Raw genomic sequence first — 27521 nt, 5'->3', positions numbered from 1 at the left:
GAACTACTGATCTACTGCCAATACTTGCTACTGCTGCTAGCTGTTGCTGATCATGATGTTGTTGTTGCTGTTGCTGCTGCTGCTGCTGTTGTTGTTGTTGTTATTGTTGTTGTTGTTATTGTTGTTGCTGCTGTTGCTGTTGCGGTTGCGATTACTGTTAATACTGCTGATACTATTACTGCTGCTGGCGATACTGTTGCTGCTGCTGCTACTTCTGCTGCTGTTGATACTGATTCTTTTTCTACTACTATATGCAAGCTTGATGCCGCTACTGCTGCTGCCTAAACAACCACTATACTACTACTACTGCTGGTGGCGGTAGTGGTGATGGTGGTGCCGGTGGTGGGCAAGCTAGCGCGTCTTAGCACGTCAAAAAAGATAAACGTTATGGAACGAGACGGCGTATTTGAATAAGAAAATCCAAAGCAGATGTGTGTGTGTGTGTGTGCAATGTCTCGACATCGACGCTAGACGTGATGCTGCCATGATGCCGAGGCGAGCCGAGGATTGACACTTTGTGTATTCCAATCACAGCCTACGCCGCACCAGTGTTTTATATTTTTCAATATGGGGACCCATTAGACTACCAAATCACCGATCTCAGGAACTAGGGCATTCTGCTAGGCTAGAACGGTTTCCTACGATAGAGTTTGGCACAAATACGAAAATAACACGCTGTTTAGCGCACTGCGCTACGTCCTTTTGTTGCATTTTCGCATTTCCGTAATCAGAATAACCCCGCCTTCTTCGTTGATGGGCATGAATGGGGCGTCAACGACGTGACCCGTTACTGCGTGTAGGTGTTTTGCGAGACTGCTTGCTTTTCGTAAATAATGAAAGGCCCGGCCGATGCATTTCGCACCAAAGTGGAAAAATTTGCCATTTTTACCCGCTTTCGAAAGTAAACGAGTGCGTCATTCATTGAACATTAAACTTTTCTTAAAATTAAATAATTCCGAAAATCCCTAACCGCGCTACTCGATTGTTTTAGCCAATGAACGTAGCTGTGTGTGTGACGTCTTGCCCGCGCGCTTTATGCTTGGCTTAGCGGGCCTAGAAATTGATATCGGAGGCACGCACCTCGCAACACGCGTGTTTGTTTACATATAGCTTTGTGGCATCAAGTCGGGCGGTGTCGGAAGTTCTCGATGATAACCTTGTAATTTCGCAGCATTTCTTAAGGTGCATGGAACATTTTACCAATTTAGTGGTGTCAGTTAGTCACGGATATGTCACAGTAAGTACTAACCGTATATGTTTCAAATACGTTGACCTATTTTGCACGCATGCGGTCGATCATTGTGAAAAATTGTGTGAAGATTTGTTTTTATTGAGACGTTCCAAGTGCCTGTGCTTTTATCAGTCTTGTACGTCAATGCACGTGCGTCAAGAGCAATAAACTCAACACAATTTTATCTCTGTTATTGTTTACGCCTGTATGCGTGATTGATCTTGGAGGTGGTGCATGTAAGAGGAAGACATTTTCTTTGGGGTTCCTAAAAACACAATTCCACTTGACAATTTCATGGGCCATTTCAATTGGAAGCTCTTCATAATGGTCCCCCAACAAGCCCTTTGACTGACTAGTCAAGAAATTCAAAAGTATGTATATTGCTCTTATTTAGCCGCCGATAGTTCTTATTTAGAACAAAGTCTTTATTGTTATCTTCTAAAACGACAGACCATCCGCGGACCGCTGTGGAGACGTGCGCCGGGCCTCGAATTTGGCGCACGTCTCTACTGCGTACAGCGCTTCATACTTGAACATCCTCGCGGTCGCGTGCGCATATCCCGCGGAACTGCGCGTCTCATCCGCGCGCAGCGCTCAGGATCAACAGCAAAGCTGTGCCACGCAATCTTGTATCATGTCTCTCTGGAGGGCAGTAGCAATCAGTTTGACCATAGATATAGAATGAAGAGCTAGTCTTCATATAGAATGAAGAGTCTTCATTCTATATCTACTCGCAAAATGGCCGCCTCCGGCGGCCATGTTCGCTCGGTACGCTGATGAGACTACGATGATTTCTCTAACTCCCGGCCCGATTCATAGTAATCTTTTAGTAAAATATTGACTTAAGACAATAATACAAGGATCCTGTTACTAACATAACATTTTCTGTCCCGGTATATTCATTTCTATATAAAACACTTTGTACACACCTGCTAATCCATTGTTTTTCTCTTCAAATTAAGGCTAATATGATATACGGAACCCGCTTAATAAGATTATTTTTCTTTGGCCCGTCAGTTTCGTACTAATGGGGTGCGACTGTAGTAATTATGAATTGTAGTAATTGAATGAGGAGTTTAGGCTTTGCAGTAATCGTATCTATTTGTGAACAATTTAACGCTACTAAAGTTCTTAATTATCCATATAAACCTATATAAAATACCTTGTACACACCTTGTTTGTTAATTCGGGGTTAATATAATATGTTGAAGTGGTTAATACGAAACCAGCTTAATACAATTATTTGTCTTTGGCCCGTCAGTTTTCTACTAACGGGGTTTGATTTATGAAAAAATGTAGGCAAACGCTTCGCAGTAATGGTTTATATCCTCCTGACGTAGTTTAGCGGAACGTATTGGTTTCGCGCCGTTTGTGTGTGTGTGTGTGTGTGTGTGTGTGTGTGTGTGTGTGTGTGTGTGTGTGTGCGTGTGTATGAGTGTGTGCGTTGTGTCGTGTGGCGTGTGCGTGTGCGTGTGCGTGTGCGTTGCGCGTGCGCGTGCGCGTGCGCGTGCATGTGTGTCTGTCTGTCTGCTCGATATTTTTGCAACCGTTAGAAGTAGAAACTTCAAACTTGGTCCAGAGGTGGAACCCTATTGATTTTGAGTGCCTTTCACCCAAGGTCAATGGTCACAGGTTCACATTTGATGAATGGATAGATAGATAGAGAGATAGATATATAGATAGATAAAGAGATAGATATGTAGATAGATAGATGGATAGAATAGATAGCAAAATTAGATAGATGGATAGATAGATAGCAAAATAAATAGATTGATAGATAGATATGCGCTGAGTGCGAGCGTGCAGGTGGGAGAGGACTTGATTCCACAGCCAGCGCGTGTGCCCTGGCGAATCCACTGCAAGGTTACGCGACAGACTACTGTATCCCTTAGCCTGTGGTTGCGTGTTTGTAAGTCTACAGCCAGCGCACCTAGCGGAAGTGAACTGAATCGTGCATGTTTTCCAGGGAGATTTTCCATTATATTTTCTAAATATGGTTTTTTTAAACATACAACCCAATAAATGACAAAAAGCAAGTGTTAGAATCGAACCTGATGCGTAGGAATGAGGCACGAAAATTTCGTGCACGCGCCTAGAAGTTATGCAGGAACAAACAGAACGACACTCAAATCATTATATAGATGGTGTGACTGCCGTGGCCGAATGTTGACGTTAAATTCTGCATTTTCATATTGCTTTTGCGGGAAATACCAATATCAACGTTTCTTGAGGTAATTGACTGCGGATACCAAGTAACATAAGTGCGTAAATGACGCGCGCAAATACGAAGAGAAATGCGAGGGCCGTAGCACACGAAGTGTACGTGAAATCGCGTGAAAGACGCGAGCGTTGAAATGGTGAGAAACGGTCAAAACAAGGTGAGTACCCTCGGTTAAACGACGTTTTGTCTCGCCTTTCTGACAACGAATAAAATATTTCTTGTTAGAGTAGAAATTATGAGGCAACACCCTGAAGAAGACCTCTGTCAATTTTTAAGAGGTCACCCCCCACATTTACGAAAGTTACGATATGGGGTTTTAAACGCATACTTTGAGCAGAAACACATGCGTCTAAACATGAATTGCTCCTACTTGTGATTGGAGGATAAAAATTGAATTCATGACGTTTCGTTTTCATTTTGGCTTTTAGCCTATGACTCGAGTATGAGCGATACCGCCCGTACATATTTGCTAATTAATTAAGCTAATCGCACCTTCAATAAACTCAAGACTCACAGGGATCATAGCTAAGACGTGTCTATAATAGCTAGAATTTATAGCAATGTAACTCAAATCGTTCGCGCCATATAATAGTTAGTAAATTACAATTGCCTACCGGCCATAACCGCGCATATATTAGCCTATGAGCGATAATGCGCGTGCATATTTGCTAATTAATTAGACTAATCGCGCTTTACTAGACTCAAAATTCACAGAGATTAAGGCTAAGACATGTGTTTTATAGAAGAAGTTTATAGAAATGTAACTCAAATCGTTCGCGCCATATGATAGTTAGTACACTTTCCTACCGGTCATAGCATAATAGCGTATGCAAAATGAAAACGAAACGTCACGAATTCTATTTTTATCCTCCAATCACAGGTCGGAGCAAATGCTCCGTTTAGACGCATGTGTGAGAAACAGTCAAAACACGGTGAGTACCCTCGGTTAAACGACGTTTTGTCCCGCCTTTCTGACAACAAATGACATATTTCTTGCTAGAAATTATTAGACAACACCCTGAAGATGACCTCTGTTAATTTTTAAGACTGTACCCCCCACATTTACGATATGGGGGTTTAAAGGAAGACTTTAGTCTAGAATTTGAGAGTATATGATGATAGTAGATTTATAAATAATAGCACATACCTATAAATATCTATAATTACGCATTGACGTTTGTCATAAAACAACATTGAATTTTGATATCTTTATTTTTGGACACTGACATGACACCCGCGATCGTGCTGCCACCCTGAAAAAATTGCGCATTAGTCAATTTATTTTGCACGTTACGTACAGCCCGAGGGCTAGTCACAAAAGTGCTATCATATTTATACCTAAATGCTATTTAACCGAACGATATTCATTTTAGGACAAATTTATCCATATTATAACTGCAACTATATATATGTCGTTTATAAGATATTGCGATCCTTCTGCTTTTAAATTAATAAATAAGAAACACCCTTGGTCTGTAGCACTTGGCTGAAAAGTCCGTTTGTGCAACTTTTCAGATTGTGCGCTTTGAGTGGCGCCACCGTCGTTGTAATCAACCTGTAGTCGTTAGTTTTAAAACATTTTTTTTAAACATTTCTAATGGCGATTAAACCATGAAATTTTTAATATAGCGTAATCTTAACCTAAATCAACTGAAAATAACCCTAGAACCTAGAGTCAAGTATTTCTTTAAATGCTACTCTGAGCGAAGGCCCTTACGAGCACTGAAATTGCGCCCCTGTTCAAACATATAACACCCATCTTATAGATAGCTTTACTATAATATACAGGGACGTAGCCAGCTAAAAAATGTGTGGGGGGTTCTTGGTGCTACAGCTGTGAACTTTCATACTATAGAAACGGGATATGGCGGCTAAGCCGCCCGCGCTAGCGGCGTCAAACACGAAGCACATAAGGGGGTCTGGGGTTTGGGGTTCGGGGGTCTGGTCTAGGGTCCCCCAGAAATTTTTTGAAAATGTAATGGCTCCAGGTACGATTTCCCAGCACTTTAAAATAGTATTTTTTTTAATGTACAAATGGTTTTTGAGTAACTGACTTATGGATCCGATTTCTCGAGAAAAATCAGTTTAAATCTTTAAATCTCAATTTAGCTGTCATTGATTTGTAAAATGATTTAAACTAATTTAGTGACGGTCACTTGGACCCGATTTAAACGGTTAATTTTATGGAAATAAAAAAAAACTTTACACTATGCTAAATTAATTATTTCTAATGATTGTATTCTACATATTGTACATGAATCTCCAATATTGTATAAATACTGATTATATATTGCATATTCTACTTTATGTACTGTCTACATCATTCTTTAGTTCGAGAGCTTCCATAAGCTTTTTTTTGATAGGATATTGCTTAGTTTTACTTTACTAACCTTTACACAGACTTGTACATATATATAATATGTTATCATTTGTATATATACTCTTTCGCTTTCATTTGTTTTCATTTTCTAACCATGCACTGTGTATGAGTAGATGACATACATTTTGAGTACAGTCGATTTGATATTTTATGAACCTAGAAATATGCTTTCCTATAAAGTTTTTTGGCTGATTTGTACTCATATGGGGTCCTAAAACAAATTCAGCTTGGTTACCCAAATGGCAACTTTGGGCAACTCTAGTAATTTGCATAAATCCAAAATAGCCGCTAGACGCCATCTTCAAAATTAAACTTTTTAACCACTTGACCTAAAATGATGTGTAATGCATCTTTTATATGGGTTTTAGGTGCGTATAATTTATTTCTAACGTTATTTTTCTGATTCAAGGTCAGGGTCAGAAGCTAAAGGTCAAGTCAAGGTCAAATTTTAACTAAATTATATTTTAGTTTATTCATGCACAGGAATGAATAATCATATATCATTTGACATATTTGGCGATGAAAAACATGTAATTGAAACATGTAATCATACCTGTTAACACGTAGGTTGTAAATTATTTAGCTGCAGTAAGCACAGTCATGGTGCATAGTGCATCAACATTGGCTTACTCCGACTCATCATCCAGGTAATCAGATTCAGAAAGACTATTCTCAACATCCACATAGCCTTTACCCTCATGATCTATACCCTTCACAAAATCCTCTGCCTTAACATCCTTCTCGTCTTCAGTCTGAGCATCTTGTCTCTTAGTGTATGGATTGCAGCAGCTCTCTTTACCAGAGCAGATACAGTATGACGTGCATGAAAGATGTTTTTTGTGACAGCCACATGCCTCGGTGGTGCCCAATGCACCCAGTACACCAGTAAAATAAACACATCTGTGTCATCACTAAGCACACGAATCACGCCTTGTCCATAGTTAGCAGCCATAAGGACATAGGAGATCATGGTAATATCGGTTTCATCGTGACCAAATACACCGTCGTCCCGAGTATCCATTGTTGCATTTTCTCCTACATTGAAGGTACACAACACACTTGCCAGCCTCTGCTTGTTGTTCTTGCTCTTCATGATTGCATTTCATTTGGCAGATCACTGGTAATGGAGAGTTTATTGTCGATGACAACTTCACCAGCCCGCCGCATTCTCTCATGATCCCTGGCCGAGACATCTTGGTACTTGTCAAAGACAATGATTTTTGCGATACCATCTGAATAGCGACTTAAACGACATTGAATAGATGCAATCAGATCTGAGGGACTGCCACCATGTGGCCACACAATATTGTAGAACAGCTGTAAAACATCCACAATGACAATGTCAGGAGTTGATGGCAAGACCTCATGCACACTAAAGCGTTTGAACAACCCTGACTTGTTGCCTTTGCGGAGACAACCATGCTCTTCAATGAGTGATGAAGGCACTGCACACAGCTCATAGGCAAACAGAGGTCCAAGCTCCATCTACCGCTGCTGACCAATTATCAATAGCCGGAGAAACATGTTCTCAATGTCTATTACTGGCCTGGCCTGCTTGCTCTTGACCTGCTTCGTGAGAACAGACATGGTCTTGATGGGGCTACTAATAGGGTCGTAGAACCCACCAGGGAGACTGGCGATGTACTTGCTTTCCATCTTTCTTCCAATCACAATCGAATAAGCAAATTCACACCAGCAGAGGCAATTTAGCCAGTGACTGGGTTGTACAGATGAGGGCGGTGATCTTCAAGTGAGTGAGGGTATTTCTCAACCTCTGCATCAATGAGATCACGATCATTTGCATCCAAGACACGTCGGTGCCTCAACACTTCCTTGTGCTGTTTCTGTGCTGCTTGACCTGGTGTAGATGCAGAGTAGATGTAGTTCACACGGTCTGACACATGGATAGTGATAGGGAAAGCAGCGATCCACTCACAAACTATTGAAAACTAACTCAGCAGACAGAGTCATGCCCTTGAGAGCTCCCTTCCCAATCTTAATGACAGTCTGCTCACCAAATTGGTCAGCAGAGACAGCGTTCCAGTATCCATCATGGTATCTGCAGACTAGGTCCACCTTGGCCTCGGCATAGAGTGTGCGCATCTCCAGCAGGTACTGGGTGAGATAGCGGGCATAGTGCACATGGCCAGCAAGAAAGAAGTACTTTATCATGTGCTCCAATGTCAGCTGCTTTAAGTAGATGTTACCCTCTCTCTCTCTGCGCGCTCAAACTGGTAAATGAGCAGTGCTGGGAGAAGAAACTTGTCCACCCAGTGCCAGCCAGTGAGATGTAGGCGAGCAGAGTTCAGCTACTGCACTTATCTGATCAAATGTCTTTGGTCCAGTTGATAGAAACTTCTTCAAGAGTGCTGCTGATACACCCGAAAAAACCGCATGGCTTTCACCCAGGACTTCCCATTGAAGATACCTGTTAGCCCCCATATACTGCAGCCACGTACACTTCCAGTGCTGAACCTGACATCAGCTTTGCGATGCAGCCAACGAATGACTGTATAATATGCATCCCACCAAGATGGGCAATTACATTATGGAACTGCACAGGCTGGTGCCAACACACCTTTTTGGTTACTACATACAGCTGCATGTCAACGGAAAGCTGAATGTATGTCATACCCATGTCAACCAGTGACCTCTGCATGTACGTGAGTGCTGTGAGGATAGTGTCTAGGTGAGAGGGTGGTGCATCGATCAAAGGACCAAACATATAGGTGCTTGCAGGTTTAAAAACACCCTGGCTCCTGGCTAGCTGATTATTGAAGCCATTCCACTCCATAGCATCTTGCCCCTAGCTAAGGCTGTTGAGTCATTGTGTGTCCTTCTCTTGGGCTGGCACCAGACTGGTCTGTCGAGCACACACCTCAGTATAGCTTAAACCGGTTGTCTTGCCAGTGGGCACAGCAGTGGGCATCATCTTTTTAGGGCCCGTATAATGCATAATTAGCATGGCCTTGTTATTGCCTACAGACTTGGCCTGCTTTGCTGTAAGGCGATGGATTATGAGAGTACTAATGCCAGGCTCAGCACTGCCAGTCTCAGCAGGGTGCATCTAAAATTCTGTTGCCATGGCATGTGTTTGACGTCGACCATTTGTAGTTGACACAAGCAAGTCAAAGTTGTCATACCAGCCAAATATTAGTCCAACTGTCCAAGTGAGTCCCATCATCTGATGCAGCGTGGCAACATTTTTACCAACATACATGCATTGCCGCCGACTTTCGGAACCGCAGCACTTCATCATATGGCACAGTGTATCCATGTTCATTTAAAATGTGAATGAGATCACTGCTACCAAACGTGTGGTGTGACACCCAGACCAAGTGGGGTTTGGTTCCGGGTCTTGGTAATGCAATATTGTACGGATTGTGATATACTCAGTGATGATTTTGTGACTTTCCCGTTTGATATGAGCTTTGCGACAAACCTTAGCAGTATTGCACTAGTTTGTGGCTTTGATTTGGCATGGGTGAAATCACTGAGATCATAGTTTTGTTGTCAACTGGAATGCCACGTGCCTTAGTTGTGATATTTCTCACCAAAGCATCCTCTTTCCCCTCATCCACAGTGTCCACCTTGGCAACCTTCAGGATTTTACCTACATATTCCAGAAATCCAACAATAGATGCACAACCTTCAATACAAAGTACTAGCACATCATCACCCAAATGCGTAACCAGCTTAGTAAACAATTGATTTCGTTTTAACTGACCACCATAACCCACATACTTATCATGTAGTTTAATGGAAGTCCAAGTACATAGCTTTTGATTAGTATACATCTCATCAACAAGCATTTTCATAACTTTATCACCAATCATCAAGATCTAGTCAGCATGCACAGGGATATTCCTGAATTCATCATAACAACGAATATGGTATTGTACTTCAGCTGCAGCTAAATCATGCACACCATGAAAACGCATGGCAACGTCCCTAATCCACCTATCATTTCTCGAGTCTCACGATACGATCACCAACTAATGCCCAGTAGTTATCTGCGCCTACTAGCAGATCAATTTCAAAGACATCTCTGTCTACTGCCTGGTTGCGCAAGTGGCAAATTTTTTAGGTACGAATAGTTCTTAACTGCAGCTTGCACGAAGTTTTTGACCGGCGCAGAAATTTTCGGTACGGTAAGAGCATACATGTCAACCTCTCCCCTATGTGTTAATAGTTTAATAGCTATTGTACTAATTGCCTAAGCTCCTGATTTTTCTGTGCCAAATGTAGCCAGTTGTATTATTTTTGTTTCACAAGTGTCTCTGTTCACATTGAGGCGTTCGGTCACGTCTTAGGTGATGAATGTGTGCTGTGCTCTTTCGTCAAGTAGCATATTCACTACTGTAGTTTCAGTTTTACATTTCATTGCGACCGCGGCAGTCTTCAGGACCCGGTTCCACAGTCGTGGATTAACTTTAACCCTGAGTTAAGAGTTAATCCAGGTTCGAACCAGAGTTAAATATTAACTCTGAGTTAGGCATATTTAACTCAGAGTTAAAGTTAATCCACGACTGTGAAACGGAATTTAACTCTGAGTTAACTTTTAACTCTGAGTTAAGGAATTTAACTCAGAGTTAAGAGTTAATCCACGACTGTGGAACCGGGTCCAGCAGTACATGTTGTGACGTCGGCGTTAATTAACATAAATATCTTCAGCTGGCCTGCTTTTTCTTTCATATAGCTCTCTGTATTCATTCTTATCGCAAAGCGCCGAGTTATGCTTCGTGAACATAGGCGGCAGCGTCCCTTCGCTGTGCACTCGCGACTGATGTGCTTACCTTTCATTCAGGCATGTAGAGCCCGGCGCACACGTGAGTTATTTTACTCAAGTAAAATGACGCATGAGTCATTTTACTCACGTGTGCGGCGGATATTCGTTGAGTAATTTGACGCATGTGTTATTTTACTCACGTGTGCGGCGGATTTTCGTTGAGTAATTTGACTCATGCGTCATTTTACTCACGTGTGCGGCGGATTTTCGTTGAGTAATTTGACTCATGCGTCATTTTACTTGAGTAAAATAACTCGCGTGTGCGCCGGGCTTAACACAGAGACCTGACTATTGTCATCGTACGTATAGTAGTACGTGTGGGTGTGTGTACACCTTACGGCTAACGTCTGTCATATACACATAAACAACACGACACAGATAGGTACGTATTCAAGCGATCATCTAGTAATTCTTAACTAATGTATAATCCCACGAAGGGCATGACGTGTACACAGGGTTGCGCGCTACATGAAACGTAACTTACGATTCTAATGTTCAGCTGGTCGTCACAAACGCAGTGCGAGCAAATAATAATTCGTGTAATGGTAAGAAGAACGCTTTTACCGTGCGCGCGGGTTTTACACTGTTGCGCGCAAATCCGTGGCCTATTGTCTTCGCTCGGCCAATACGGCTCCAGCCCGCTCGCAACAGGCTGTCGTCGTGACCACGTGATGTGCAAGTGTTCCGGTCAGTTGCCGCGGGTTTAACAAAGGCGCCCGTCCACAAATTATTTCTAGCTACCCCCTATTGTCTAATTTCCCGGCATTACATTATCCCCCCCATCAAAAAAAGTTGTAAGCCGCACCAATGCGGCGAACAACGTCCATAGTGGCGTCGCATTTACTTGAATACATGTTTTCTTTTGTTGCGTGCTACCTTTACCAAAATATTTAAAAGGGGAGTTTACTCTAGGTTCTAGGGTTATTTTCAGCTAATTTAGGTTATAATTACGCTACATAAAAAGTTTCATGGTTCAATCACCATTAGAAATATTATTAAAAAATGTTTTAAAATTAACGACTACGGTTTGATTACAACGACGGTGGCGCCACTCAAAGCGCACGATCTGATAAGTTGCGCAAAACCACTTTCCAGCCAAGGGCTACAGACCCAGGATGTTTCTTATTTATTCATTTAAAAGCAAAAGGATTGTAATATCTTATAAACGACATATAGTTTCAGTTATAATATGGATAAATTTGCCCTAAAATGAATATCGTTCGGTTAAATAGCATTTAGGTATAAATATAATTGCACCTTTGTGATTAGCCTTCGGTCAGTAACCTGCAAAATAAATTGTCAAATACGCAACTTTTTCGGAGTGGCAGCACGGTCGCGGGTGTCATGGCGCCGTTCAAATTTCGTAGCGTTGATGTGTAAATAATTATAACAATTAAATTAGGTATCTGGTAACAAATACGTGTGGGTATAGACGATTTGTTATACAGTAAGTACAGTTGTATGCAGTAAAATCCTAGATGCTACTGTCCCTTTAAGGGTGTACGTGCATTAGTATTAGCTAGGTATTTTGATTGTTAATATTATGATTATTAATTTGTTTTGTTTTGTTAACTTATTTGTCACGGGCATGAGCCATACAAAAATTATTTCTTTATTATGCATATAATTATAAACGTTGTCCTCAAGTAATATAGTATAACACAACATCAAAACATAATACCTGACTACCTTAACTAACTTAACTAACGTTTACTTTAACTAAGTAGAATATTTATTTGATTTTGATTCATCTATTGATATGTTTTATTTGGTTTATAATCGTATATAGTTTTATTTATTTTGTATTATTATAATATATATATATATATATCTTTTTTTTAAGAAAATAATTGTGCAGTTAACTAGGATTATAAGTAAAAAAAAAATATAAAAAATGCAAACTTTCAGCATAGTGGTCGTCTTAATGGTAGTCGCTGGTGCCGCTATTGATCTTCCAGGGCAACTCCGATCAGTGGTGCGTCTTCAATTGGTACAATGAAAATGCTTGTACTGTCGTCACTTAGGTGGACGACAGTTAGGCCTGGGTTGGCCCACCTAAAGCGTTCCACATCCCAGATAAAGTGCGTCCAGGGGCTGTAGCAAATTGCGCCTGGGGCGCCCTTATAGATAAGGCGTGGCCTTGGAGATGGGGGTCCGTCGGTTGGATATCGTGTGGTGCTGTCTGTTGTGAAATTGCCCCAGTTTGGCGGGGACTCCCTGCGGGGAGGCGTGCAGGCTGGTGGCTGCACTTCGAGCGGCAGAAAGGCTGGCGGCTCATTGGTGCTAGCGCGCTCCTCCAGTGGCTTCCCCTGAGCGGCCGGCTCTGCGTTGAGGCGTCGGACGGCGCAGTACGGCGTCGGGCGGAGCGGTACGGCGTCGGGCGGAGCAGTACGGCGTCGGACGGCGCAGTACGGCGTCGGGCGGAGCGGTGGCGATACCTGGAGGGCGTCGTCATTGCCGTAGGGAGCGCTGCTCGTCTGGCCGGTCGATGATGCCTGGTGGGAGGCGGCGAGGATCTGCGTTGTGCTCATGTCTCTTGTCGTGGTCCGCTGCTGCTAATGTGGTTGGTAACTGCTGGTGCTCAAAAGATGACACTTTAAGATGTGGTCTATTGCGCCGTTATGTGAATGGTGGCGGCTGTTAGTGCCGCATAATAATAGGGTGCTTATTGAAACGCACAAATATGGACTGACTGTTAGATAGTGCCGCCGGTGAAGTGACATATAACATACAATGGTGCACGCTGTGCGTGTCAAGTAGAATATGTGTGAATAACTATATGGTAACAAATACCTCGCATGTGCACCGTTATCCTTAAAGACTACGGAGTATTCTAGTCTGCATATTTCTTTGCATAGCATTTAGTACGCGAGAGCGTTTTCATGTCAATTTCTTCTCTATTATTGGCGCTTTCAAGCGAATGAGAACGTGTTCTTTCGCGTGTCTCATTATTTATCACGTCCTGCTGTATTAAGGGATATACGCGTGGTTGAATGAAGGGGGTCGTGGCAGAGATGGGTTGCAACACAGGTTGAACGGGAGGTTGTACGACGGTGTGGGTAGGTACGGTGCTGGTACGCGGTTTACAAAAACGTGGGAGAAGGTGATGTGGAGCACAACTGTAGTATAATACGGCGATTGTTGCTATTGCGATGGCTACGTACAGTAATATTTGATGCCACCGTATGTGCGTGCTCTGAAAGGTTTTCTGAGCCGCTTCACTACTATCAAGAATGCGTCTACTGTTAGCTATTGCATCTTTAAGGTGGTCATACGCAAGATCTAGATCATGAGATTTATAGAGTTTACGGGGAAAGACGGATTGAGGAATACGGTCAGTGGCGTTACCCCTTTTTATTGCTAACTGTGCTAAATCGGCCCATATAGTCGGCATTTGGAGCGGTTTAGGCAAGATCTCGGATAGAGATTGGGTGAGGTTCACAGGTGTCGTGGAAGTAAATTTTGGTAAGGTAAGATCTGCGGAATGGGCACTGCATCCTGATTGGAGTGATACAAGTTGGCGAGATGTTATTTGTATATCTGTAACAATAGGTATATTGCTATTTGTAGCCTGGCACGAGATAGTCAACAAAAACGGTTTTACTGGCACCACATACCAGTGACCGTTACCAATATACGTAACTAGATGTTTAGGGGTAGAAAGAATCTTCACTCTGCGTTAGCAATATGAATGGATATGAGTGGTGTGCTTTAGAAAGAGTGCCACTAGGCAGTCTTTAGACCCTTGAACATAGTAAATTTCAGATTCTGCCTGACAGATATTATGCGTTGCGTGGAGGCACTTACGCACCAAGTCCGATTTAGGATAGAAATAGCGTGTCTTATCTTGCGCGAAAGCGATGTACTCTCTGTCAAGTACGTAATAAGCATTAGCTTGGGTGCCATTATTATGCTCAGGTGCCGGTAAAATTTGGAAAATGTAAAAAATTTGTCCCACATGTTTAAGAGGTAGAAATGTTAGTACGTGAAAGGAATTTTGAACTGGTATAACTATTGTTTGCAGCAAACTATAGTAGTAAAGAATAGTGTCGTCTACTGGTTTAGGCATCGCAAGTTAGTTTGTAATTACCTGTTTAATGCCATGTAAAAAAAATTGTAAATGCGAAGGTGGCACCAGAGATATAGGTAGATTACCTGTGAGACAACTAGTTAGTGAGTGTTCTAAATCAGCTACAATGCTTGTAACATCTTGAAGGGTTAAGAGCATCGTATCTATTGTAGTCTGAAGTTGCACTATTGCAGCCGTTCTAGTATTGACAGTAATAGCTAAAGTTAGTAGTTGGCTATTTATACTATTGACAAAGTTCTTCATTGTTTCTGCTCCCGTCTATAAGCTCGTTCAAGGTATCATGGCTTTCATGTGCTCCATAGATTACACTTGATAATATATGTATATTTTCTCAATTATATTGGCGTCATGTGTATAAATTTCATCTGTAATCGCACCAAAATAACTCCTCAGAGAAAGCATTGATTGTTATACTATTTATTTATGAACTCATGTATAAATCATTTTGTGTCCTATAGCAGGGTGTGTACAACTCCGCCCGTGGACCATTCTGGCCATAGACCTCAGAACATGTGCCCATAAAATTACACTAGATAATATATGTATAATTTTCCTCGGTATTATACAAGGTGATCATGTGTAATAAATTTCATCTTAAAATCGCACCAAAATAAATCCTCAAGTAAAAGCATTGGATGTTACAAGGAGTGTTGAGTGTGCTGAACATGTTACATCATTATGTGTGGAGTAATATGTTACGAGGTGAGCGTGTGGGATGTGCTCCATCGACACTCAATGTGCTGCCATAACTTACCTTGATAATAGGTATTATAGTTTTCTCAAATTATATTAGAGTCATGTTATAAATTTATCATTCTGGTAAATCGCACCAAAAAATAACTCCTCGGAGGAAGAGCGATAGAGTGATTTATGGATATTAATTTCTGATCATGTTAATCATATGTTGTTAGTAACTCGTGTTACTCGCCTTGGAGATGTCTCGCGATCGGAGCCTCACGATGTGACCTGCGAGTGAGTAGCGGAGTGTGAGTGAGACGTAGTATATCTATTCCTACAGTGCTTACGTTGCGTGAGATGAAATATTGAGTGTGTGAGTGCGCGAGCGAGAGAATAACTCCTCAGAGAAAGCATTGATGTTCATGAGTGTTATTTGTCGGTGACTCAATTTAACATTTTCTGTCAGTGATATGTGTACATCGCCTTGGAGATTGTGCTCGCAGTCGACTCAACATGTGCTCCATAAATTACACTTTGATAATACTAACGTGTATATTTTGTGGCGATGGATAGTTGCGCGTCGCTGTGATACATGCATCTGTAATCGTAACCAAACTAAACTACCGTCAGCGAAAGCATCTCGATCTGACATATTTATTTCTGACGTGCATACTCACACCATTAAGTGAGGGAGGGGGGACTGTGTACATCGCCTTGGAGATGTGCGCCCATCGACGCTCGACATGCGTGGCTCCATAGATTACACTTGATAATATATGTATAGAGTTTCTCACCTTGAGTGAGTGCCGTCATGTTGTAGTGAGAGTGGTTCATGCTGCTAATCGGCAGGCGCACCAAAATAACTGCGGGCGAGAGAGAGCATTGATGTGTGAGAGTGAGTGTATTTCGTGAGCATGTGAGGGCAGTGAAGGGTGGTCAGTCTATGTATGTACATCGCTTGAGATGTGTCCAGCGAACCTGACATGTGCTCATAAATTACACTTATGTAATATAGTGTATAGATTTTCTCGAATTATATTGGCGTGCGATGGGTGTAGAGGGGGAAGGTGATCTGTATCGCAAAACCAAAATAACTCTTCAGAGAGAGAGTGGATGTTAATATATTATTTCTGACTCATGTTAAGTACAGTGGTGATGTCAGTATAGGTGTGGTAGGGGTGATCATCGCTGGAGATGTCGGTCCATCGGGTGAGACAGGTAGGCTCCATAAGATTAACACGTGATGAGGAGAGAGTGTGAGTGGAGTTTGTGTGAGATTATAAGTTGGCGTCATGTGTGATAAATTCATCTGTAAGTGGCGCAAGATAACGTGCCTCAGAGAAAGCAGTGTCCATGTTACATGTGTTAGTGCTGATCAGTGTGTGAGTGATATCATGTGGTCAGTATAAGATGTGTACATCGTGGATGTGCGTGCCGCATCCGACTCTCAACATGTGCTCCATAAATTAACTACATTGTGACTATATTTATATTCATTCTCGAAGTGTAAGTTCGCGTACATGTGTTATAACTTTCATGCATTCCTGTGACATCGCATCCAAATAACTCCTCGAGCAGCATTGATGTATACAGGTAATTTATTTCTGACACATGTAATAAATATTTGGTGGTCAGTATATGTGTTAACATCGCATTTGCGAGATGTGCTCCCAGTCACACGGGGTCGGGAACCGGTGAGTGAAATTACCACTTGGAGTGAAATGATGTATATTTCTCAATATATAGTTCCGCGTCATGGTCAGAAATTTCCGATATCTTGTGAATCCGCACAAAATAACTCCTTCAAGAAACATATGGAGCTACACACTATTTATTTCTGAGCTGCGAGTGTTAATCATTTGGAGTGCAGAGTGAGGCGTGGGTACATCAGCCATTGGAGATGTGCTCCATTCGACGCTCACAATGTGCTGGGTCCATAAATTAAACTTGATAATATATGTATACCTTATTGTGCATCAATTAGTGAGTGTGCGGGCGAGTGTGAGTAAATTTCATCCTAATCCGCACCAAAATAACTCCTCAGAGAAAGCAATTGATGTTAACATATTTAATTCTGACCCTCATGTTAAATCATTATGTGTATATATGTGTAATCGTGGGATGTGCTCACGACCTGCACATGTGCTCATAAACTTGAAGCTTGAGGTGGAGAGGAGGAGGTATGTAAAGGTGTGGCGCAATTATACTTCGCTACAGGAGCAGTTACGCATAGGAGCTCGTAACTGATAAACGTAGCGCGTAAGGAGTGGGATAGTACCGGTGCAGAAAGTGTTTGAATTGCGGAAACGGGGTGTCGAGGCAACCAAGTGAGGGCGGCGCAGAGGTAAAATATATGAGTGTGTGAGGCTGGGCTCATAATAGTTATTATACCGATTTCTGCTGGTTAGCGTATGGTGTTATAAGAGTGAGTGGTGGAGGGTGTGAGTGTTCAGTGGAATTTTTAAAATGGCTAAAGTAAAGTGTGGCCACGTCCCGACAGGCGTGCCTTTGTCAGTTGGTTGTATAAGGACATAGTATGCTTAGAATAAAGCCCTTTGCTCCTTCACAACGTGGCGACTAGCGGGAAAGTATACGGTTCTTAGAGGCTAGCTCTGTATATGCAGTACGCGCGAGCGCGTGGGGCGGAGACGGTGAGCGAGCGTGGGTAGTGTGTGTGTGTGTGGTGGTGTGTGTGTGTGCGTGGCGTGGCGTGGTGGCGAGCGAGAGCGGAGCATGTAACCAGCAGATTCGAGTGTGCCTACATGATTATTATTCATACTGCTGGCGCTGTTCTCGTTTGAAGCACGACTGGAGTCGCTTTCCGCGATCGGAAACTTGCATGGAGAGTGTGGATGGGGAGCCGGCTCGCAAGCTGAGAGTCTGACCTGATTTGAATCCAGAAAGGCATGGAGTGGAGGTATGTATAGTGATGTACAGGGGGGCAAGAAAGCGGAGGGGGAGGAGGGGGAGGAGGAGGAGGAGGCAGAGGGGGACGGAGGGGAGCGGGGAGGAGGAGACGGCGGGGAAGAAAAGGGCGAGAGAGAGGGGCAGGAGGGACTTAGTGACAGAGTTGAAGGTAATTAAATGAACCTGATACTGGCCATATAGCATGTAACTAAACTGTCCTGTATAGTTCTATATTTTTGCACAGTCACGCAGAATAATTTAGTATGCATAAATGCTATTATGACTATGATAACGAATGATATTACTATAGTAGGATATAGATGAATAATAAGAGAGAGAGAATAATATTATGATATGATATAGAGTGCGTACGTAACAGTTTGTGGCAGCGTTTTGTTTTCGGAGAAGAGAGAGAGTGCAGTGACATGGGATAACCAAAAAGGCATCTCCATACCGGAACACTCAGTGCTGAGGAGATGTGGAGAGGTGGGCGAGAGAGAGACACAGCAACAGCACAGAGAGAGAGAGAGATACTACATAGAGAAATAGTAAGGAGGCATAATGCGGAGGAGAGAATAAATCAAAAGCCCAAGAAGTTTATGTATATATATACAATCACCCACAGAGAGAGATTGATACAATGATGTGTTTGTGTTAATACTATCTATCTATGCTAATTTAACTATCTATATAACTCTATGTATATAATCAATGTTTACCTAGAAGCGTATTCGGATAAATTATCACTATGTATAAGTAACGAGGACTAATAATACCTTGATTATAGCTCAGCTTCCTAGTTATAATAGGTATTATTAGCCTCTTGATTGTAATTATCGCTTATATTATCTTCGAAATAATTATATAGAAAGGTTCGTGATTTTCATATGTATATGTGTATAGTATATATAATAATGTTCTATCTGGATGTTTGTATTCAGCAATTAACACTGTATTGTATTAATGTGTGCAATAAGGCAAGATTAAAATAACCGAATCTAATTTCATTATAAATTTACAACTTTGATGTTGTTAGATGTTGATATTGAAATATATATATATATAGCATATATAACTGATATACAACACAATATAATATATATATACTATATATTAATATATCTATATATATAATATGAGGTATATAGTGTGTAAATATGTCGTTTTTATTGTAAGTTATAAATTTTACTGAAGTGACGGTATTTTAGCTTTTAGAAAATTTGGGCGGTGTGATTGCTGACTGTAGTTAAGCAGTTTCTATATGTCGTAAACCAATTCCTACGTGTAGATATGCTCAGAAAAACTCGCGTACAACCGGGGCGTGGGGAGTGTGTTGGAGTGAATGGCTATTGTTTTCCATTAATATAATATTATATATATATATATATCTAGTATATAATTTTTAAATTTTGCCCACGCACGCCAACGCGCACATATACAATTACGCTGTTCAGTAGAAAACAGCCCGTGATCATACATCAAACGTTAGTGCGTGAAGTGAGAGTGTTAAATACGTATATTTCAACGTTGCCCATACAATAACGTTATGTTAACGTTACATAAAAACGTTTTTACAAACGTTATATAAACGTTATAAAAACCCTACATATTTACGTTATATAAACGTTACAAAAATCGTTATAACAACTTTTGCATAACGTTATAAAAACGTTATAATAACGTTTTTGTGTTAGCTGGGGAGAGAGAGAGAGAGAGAGATCAGGGCCCGCGGAACGGGGGGCTAAGGGGGCTCAGGCACCCCCACTTTTTTGACGCCACATAAAATTAAATGAGGGAGATAGTGAGGAAAGAGAAAAGAAAGAAAGGGTTTTTTAGGATCGTGACTGGATTGTTCTGTTAACTGGTCGATCGAGCGGACGGTAGTCAACAAAATTATTGAATAAAAAAAGAAAGAAAATAGTTCACTCTCCATTAACCAAGTGAATATTTTCACGCTCTGTCAGGCGTTCTGTTTTGAAGTGAAACAAACCGTTTAATCTAAAAATCGGACTTGAAGAAGGTGTGCGTCAACTTGATGATTTAACGATTTATTTATAATTACGATTTATTCTCAAGATGTTGCCACATAAATGTTAAAACTTGAAGCTATTCGAATAATATAACAATCTTTTATTTTTTTTAATACGAGAAAATGCAGTTCTAAAATCACAATTCCAAAATATAACCGTAAATGACGGCCATATACCCACGTACTGAATACATTGTTGAAAACCCAGACTCCCCATACCGCCCTGTATAATGGTGTCGTCAGCTATGGGGCTAAAGTGTTATTCAGTATTCTGATGAATTTTGATTTATGAAGAAAGTTAAGAACATGGGTCGTTTATACACATCTTCCTCTTTTGATGTCATATGTGCAAAGTTCACTATGTACAAACACTATTCAAAACTATATACCCCCGCAGTGGCGGATTAAGAGGGGTGGTGGATTGGGTGGCTGGCCACCCCCACCTCCCTCTGCTGGTCTAACAATATTTTACACATAATATGATTGTGTTGGTATATTATACCAATTAATTATTGCTAAGTATAATAGTCGCGCGGCTGTACAAAACGGAACCTGATGCATGGGTTAAATTATGTAATTGAGTGATAAAGCAGGTTTCAGCCCTTTTGCAGCTTTTTTCACAATTCCAAGAAAGAGTTTAAACTAAAAATGTATGGTTCGTTATAGTGATATTTAGTGATTACACATCTTATTGATCATGAAGAGAATTACTCTACTAAAAAGAGAATTGTCGTAGTCAGAATGAAGGCTGTGCTGTAAATCAGAATAAGGCTCAAAAGTGCCTCAAATACCATCTCCTGTGATCTACATTTTCAAAATTTCATTGGGGAGAACTAATAGTATACCCCCCCGCCTGTTTCTCATCCCATCATTGAAATCCCGGATCCGCCAGTGCCCCGAAATAAATAAAACCACATGGAAGTGTAATTCGTGAAAACATTTAAACATCGCTGTACCGGCATTTCGGCACTAATTATTACGTCCCCCGTTTTAATTAGTGCTATAGAGCTTCCGCGCTTCGCGCGGGAGGAGACAACCCCCTCTCGTACCCACCACTAGCACCGGCGCTATCACAAAATCGCTCTACTGGATCGTAACAAATTTAGCACCCCGACTTCAAACATCGTTCCGCGGCCCCTGTATAATATATATATATATATATATATATATATATATATATATATATATATATATATATATATATATATATATATATATATATATATATAATTGGCCTATAACACTTATATAATGATATTTATACACTTCATGATATTATGATATATATTATCAAGAGCGTATTAAGAAGCTTTCTTAATACTAATTAATTAGAGTATATATACTAATTATACTTATGTAATACGTAATATATAATTATAAGTTATATACGTAATATATAATAATAATATAATTACGTATACTTATATTTATATTAAGAGCCTTCTTAATACGCTCTTGATATTATCAGGAGTAGATAATAGAAGAATATAGAATCTTCTATTATCTACTCCTGATATTATGACACCCCTGATATAATTACCTGAGCGCCATGACCATGAACAATAGAAGTCGCTATCTCTCCCTCCCCCACCCCCACCCACACACCCCACGAGAAAACTCGACAGAGGAATAGAACGGGGATAGAAGCTCATAGAAGAGGATAGAAGGGGAGATCTCTTCTGAATCCAGATGATGTGAATCGTCGATGGCAACGAGAGGGTTCTGTTCGAGTTCTGATCAACTACCAAGCGACATGCAGCGACCAATGGTCGCTGACATAGAGTCCTGCGCACGTCCAGAAATTCAACGCATCGATCAACATTGAAAAGATCGGCGAATCGATCCACACCGAGAAATTGAACAATTCTATCACATTGAGGAAATCAACGAATCGATCACATCAAGGTAATAAATATTGCTCTACTGAAAATGATGCAATAGGATTGCTGAATGAACATTTCTATAATCAAGAATTATTATCAATTAAGTGTTGTTTTGCGACAAAATTAGTGACGTTAAACTTCACATTAGGCCTACAGCTTATAAATGCATACACCCTACCTACACATTCTAATTCATGAAGGTAAGCACACTTGGTGCTTTTTTCTGTTGGATGACAATATATATTCTTAAAAATAATACATGCAAACATGCACGAGTTTCGTTATAGTCCCTTGGACTTTTGAAGACTACTTTTTATGAGGTTAGTGTCACTCATAGAAATAATATAGATTATCTATATTATTTCTAAGGTGTCACTACAGACAGTGTCAATATTATGAGATAATTTGTGGTCTGATATTTAGTCAACAGGTGGCGCTAAAATAATCGCCATCTTAGTAGTAATCTCGCAAGCGAAATGCTCAAACTCAAATAACTGTAAGGAATAATATACAATTAAATATTACAGGTATTTATGATTGATATGTTTGATTGATAACCATTGAGAGTGAGGAGAGCACTGTTTATTACGTCTCCCGTTTTAATTAATGCTACAAGTACAGATTCCACGCTTCGCGCGAATCAACCCCCCTGCGCACGCTTGGCTAGTCCGAGATTCCTCTGACCAATGCCCACACCGACGATTTTGGTGGATTTAGTGTGGGTTAGGTCAGACCAACTTGTCTATGCAAAACGTGGAATTTCTCCGATCCCGCCGAGGATCGCTGTTTCATCGCTCCAAACTCACAATTGGGGCTATCAATCAAGATTTGACGCATATATATCGAAAACTGGATAACTTATAAGTTATAGGTGCGGGCGGTGCTACGTCACAGATCAGTAGTCACGTGACCACTAGCAGAACGCCGGTGAAAACAACACGATCGCGTCACTGGCGCCCATAGATTACTGCATAACGATACAAATTATCCGTCACTTGGTTTGGAAGTTTTAATAAGTTTTTTTCATTAAATTTCTTCTAATATGCCTTACGAGTATATTATAGGTAGCCTTTCTGTAGCTATAATTATGACATTATGTAAGATACATATAGATGCACTGCAAACATAAAATATTTTAAGCTATTCTTATTTGTTTGCTTTGCATTAGTTGAATAAAATTACCCCAGGTCTCGTGAAACAAAAACAAAGTCCAAGATTACACATGCGCACGCATACACACGCACACACACGCACACGCACACACAGTGACACACTCACACGCACACACAGTGACACACTCACACGCACACGCAGACGCACACGCACACAGTGACACACTCGCACGCACACGCACACGAACACACACGCACACACAGTGACCCACTCACACGCACATGCACACGCACACGCATACACAAACACGCACGCGCTCACACAAGCACACGCACACACAGTGACACACTAACACTCACACGCACACGCACACGCGCTCGCACACACAGTGAAACACTCGCACGCACACGCATGCGCACACGCACACACAAGGACACACGCACACGCACAAGCACATGCGCACGCGCACGCAGTGACACACTCGGACGCACGCACACGCACTCGCACACGCACACACAGTGTCACACTCGCACGCATACGCACACGCACACACGCGCACACACAAACACGCACGCGCACACGCACACTCAGTGACACACTCGGACGCACACGCACATGCACGCACACGCACACGCTGCACGCACTCATATGCAAACGCGCACGCACATGTACACACAGTGACACGCACACGCACACGCACACGCACACACGGTGACACACAAACACGCACACGCACACACAGTGTCACACGCACACGCATACGCACACACACGCACACACAAGCACACACAAACACGCACGCACGCACACACACAGACGCACGCACACACAGTGACACACTACTCACACGCACAGACGCACGCACACACACACGCAGTTATAAAATAGTAGTTACCTGCAGGGTTCTCCCCAGGATGAAATTCAAACAGGGGGGAGGGGAGGGGAGGGGGGGGAACCAGGGGGGTCCGGGGGCGTGTTTTTTTATCGTACGACTAATTAATGCGTAAAATCGCCACCACACCATAGACGGTATTTGGGGTTCTTGTATATATAAGATAGCCGAGTCGGGGTACAGTTAGTTACAGGTTAACTGTGCATTGTCAGGTTAACTTGTGTACTGTCTGCAGTGCATGCGTTGTACGGTAAAAATACACGCGTCGGGTGTCCAGGTCGAACGGCAATTCTTGACGGTCGATTCCCGCGCTGGCAAACTTTTATTGTGGTGGAATTTAAACGGGGCGGAGGTAATTCAAACGGGGCGCAACGATTCAAACAGGGGGGAGTTTTCCCAAACGGGGCGCGCGCGCCCAGTTTGCGCAACGTAGGGAGAACCCTGACCTGTCACGAAATGATCAGAACAAATAGTGAAGAATTTTGACGGACTCCAGTGCGTACCATTTACATTTTCTCATTTACATTTAAGTGGCAGTCAGCCACTTATGACTTATCACGCCTCTCTGGACTCTTATGTCATTTTGGCAGCTCAAAAAAACATCTTTTATTATCTGTGCAATATATATGATTGTGACAACCTACTACTACACAAGTTTTCGGCATATATGAAAGGAAATTAAGATGCTTTTGGTTTGAAAATGGGGTATTGCGTGTGTAAGCTCACGGAGACCGGCTGTTGTTTTCACCGGCACAGCTGGTTGCTAGGTTAAGAAAGTCCCGGATGTGGGAAAGTTCCCGTATGTCCGCCCGCACCTATACGCAGTGGCTGGAGGTACGGTAGCCGTCGGTCGTTGAAGCCCCTTTTTGGCGTTAGGGTTAGGTTTAGGGTTATGGTTAGGTTTAGGGTTAGGGTTCTAGCTCATCTAAACTCTCAAATCGTGAATTTATTTCCCAAGGCGTTATTTCGAAATCTGGCGCCACCGCCGCCATCTTTGTCTCGTTAAGTATGAAAGCGAATGGACTCCCGTACCCGTAGCCTCGAGACATTAAGATACGGCTACCGTACCCGTAGCCACTGCCTAACTTATATGCTTGCTCGCGTTGGTAAGTACACTTGTACTCTTTTAGTTTTACCTTAGTCGTATTTCGATTTGAAAATTTGTTGCTAACAATTTCCCTCCGACATGCATCGGCCATCCATCGTGCATCCAACTGCATTGTGGGAAACAACAGAGTAGCGTATTAGTGATTTGGTAGCGTGGTTTCCCACAATGCAGTTGGATGCATGATGGATGGCCGATGCATGTCGGAGGGAAATTGTTAGCAACAAATTTTCAAATCGAAATACGACTAAGGTAAAAGAGTACAAGTGTACTTACCAACGCGAGCAAGCATATAAGTGATCCAGTTTTTGATATATGTGCGTCAGATCTTGATTGATAGCCCCAATTGTGAGTTTGGAGCGATGAAACAGCGATCCTCGGCGGGATCGGAGAAATTCCACGTTTTGTATAGGCAAGTTGCTCTGACCTAACCCACACCAAATCCACCAAAATCGTCGGTGTGGGCATTGGTCAGAGGTATCTCGGACTAGCGCTTGGCGTGCACGTCGACAATATTGTTACACATACATGATAGCCTACCAATTAATTATTGCGAAGTATAATAGACGCGCGTCTGTACAAATCAGCACCTGATGCATGGGTTAAATTATGTAATTGAATGGCAAAGCAGGTTACAACCCTTTTGCAGCTTTTTTTTACAATTCCAAGAAAGAGTTGCGTTCTTCCTCATCGTAGCGGTGGTTACCCCCGGCTACATATTCAATAGGCCGTGGCTACGCGTCCGGACATCCATCCCACACAGTGATCTACTATGTACTATTATCTACTAGTACCTATTGAGTGTTTGTGTCAAAATATTGAACTGTGAATGTACACTTATGTAATCTCTCTGGGTTTATTTAGGTTGCGAATACAATCATCTAAATGGAGCATCAACGGTCACCTCAGTCAATGACAACCATATCAATTAAAGGATCCCAGGTCAGACCGACTGGTGGCAATCATGAAGGAACGAGGAAACAAACTATTGCAATGGCACCAGGCATGAAGCTTGTAGAAGACGTTGTCCAGCAGCAGCAAAAGCAGATGCTCTGCAAAGTAGCCGTCATTTACAGACGGGCGAAGAGGTTTGCAGAAGGTTCGAGCTCAGCTGTGCGAGAGAGGAATCTGAACTCATTGCGGTCATCTTTTTACAGTGCTGCTAAGGTTAGTATTATATTGCTGTATTTACCAAGTTAGTAGCTCATGTTGCACGCAATCCTCTGGTGGCTAAAAGAGGCATTTCAGAAACTTACTTTGTAGCACAGAAACACGTCAGTTATTTATTTTTCATGCGTCTCGTTAAAATATTTTTCACAGTAATACGGAAGAATATCACTTTTGAAAAAATACATGTTGTATCTTGCAATTTCAATTTAAAGTGCGGCATTGTAATTTTTACAAATAAATTCTGCTGGTTTATTGGATTGTTTTGGCATAGTATAGCCAAGAAGTGCATAAGGTTAGACAAATCCTCTGTCATTCACTTCCTATGGCCAGAAATAAAAAAATCATTTGCCAGGGGCGAATGAGATCGGCTCAATTTCAAACCATTTGTGTTCTTTGATTTCAGAAAGCCAACATCAAAATAAATGTATTTCAAGATGCCAAAACCATTCCATTGCATCCTATGACCATATCTACAAGGTTGATGTTTAATGACCTGTTGGTAGCAAGATCAGAACCCTTCATCTCTGCTATTGATGCAGAAACTAGAGCATATCAACTGGCAGAAAAAATATTGATGGCATCTCTCGAAAAAGATGTAAACACAAGGATTAAAGTTGCTGTGCAAGACAAAGGTATATTTTAAGCACGTTTTTCAATTCATTTATATTAAAATTAGAGTGTATTTTTAGCTCATCTGACGTAATCAGATGCAGCTTGTAGAATCGCATGATTGTCCGTCCGGCCGTCCGTGCGTCTGTGCGTCAACAGTTGGGCACAAATCTTAACCGCTTGACGTACAGTCACGATATTCGGCACATCGGGGGGAATTGTCAAAACGAGTTGGGATGTCGAAGCTGGGGGTCAAAGGTCAAAGGTCAAGAGGTGTAAAAGAAGAGGGAACATTCACTCCTTAACTTAAGGTATATGGAGGAAATGCAGAATTGCGGCACAAATCTAAACGGCTCGACCTAGGCTTGTGATAGTTGGTGTATAGCATCATGGTAGGAAAAGCCATCACTGTGTCAAAATTGGA

General features: G+C 41.8%; 1 protein-coding gene across 5 annotated transcripts in view; it reads left to right on the top strand.

The window, feature by feature from the left end:
• The first annotated feature begins 22654 nt into the window (after window positions 1-22654).
• Window positions 22655-27521, top strand: part of LOC106808518 — an 18198-nt gene continuing 13331 nt past the window's right edge. For 4 of the 5 annotated variants that reach the window (XM_014811275.1, XM_014811274.1, XM_014811273.1 and 1 more), the window contains exons 1-3: window positions 22655-22735; window positions 26183-26485; window positions 26892-27120. In XM_014811275.1, coding sequence (XP_014666761.1) covers window positions 26204-26485; window positions 26892-27120 — 511 coding nt within the window. In that variant the 5' untranslated portion in view covers window positions 22655-22735; window positions 26183-26203. The remainder of the gene's footprint in view (window positions 22736-26182; window positions 26486-26891; window positions 27121-27521) is intronic. The other variant, XM_014811272.1, reaches the window with a different exon arrangement.

This window comes from Priapulus caudatus, unplaced genomic scaffold (assembly GCF_000485595.1).
Source record: "Priapulus caudatus unplaced genomic scaffold, Priapulus_caudatus-5.0.1 Scaffold283, whole genome shotgun sequence".
Lineage (NCBI taxonomy): Eukaryota > Metazoa > Priapulida > Priapulimorpha > Priapulimorphida > Priapulidae > Priapulus > Priapulus caudatus.
This window is presented reverse-complemented; position numbering and strand designations above follow the sequence as displayed.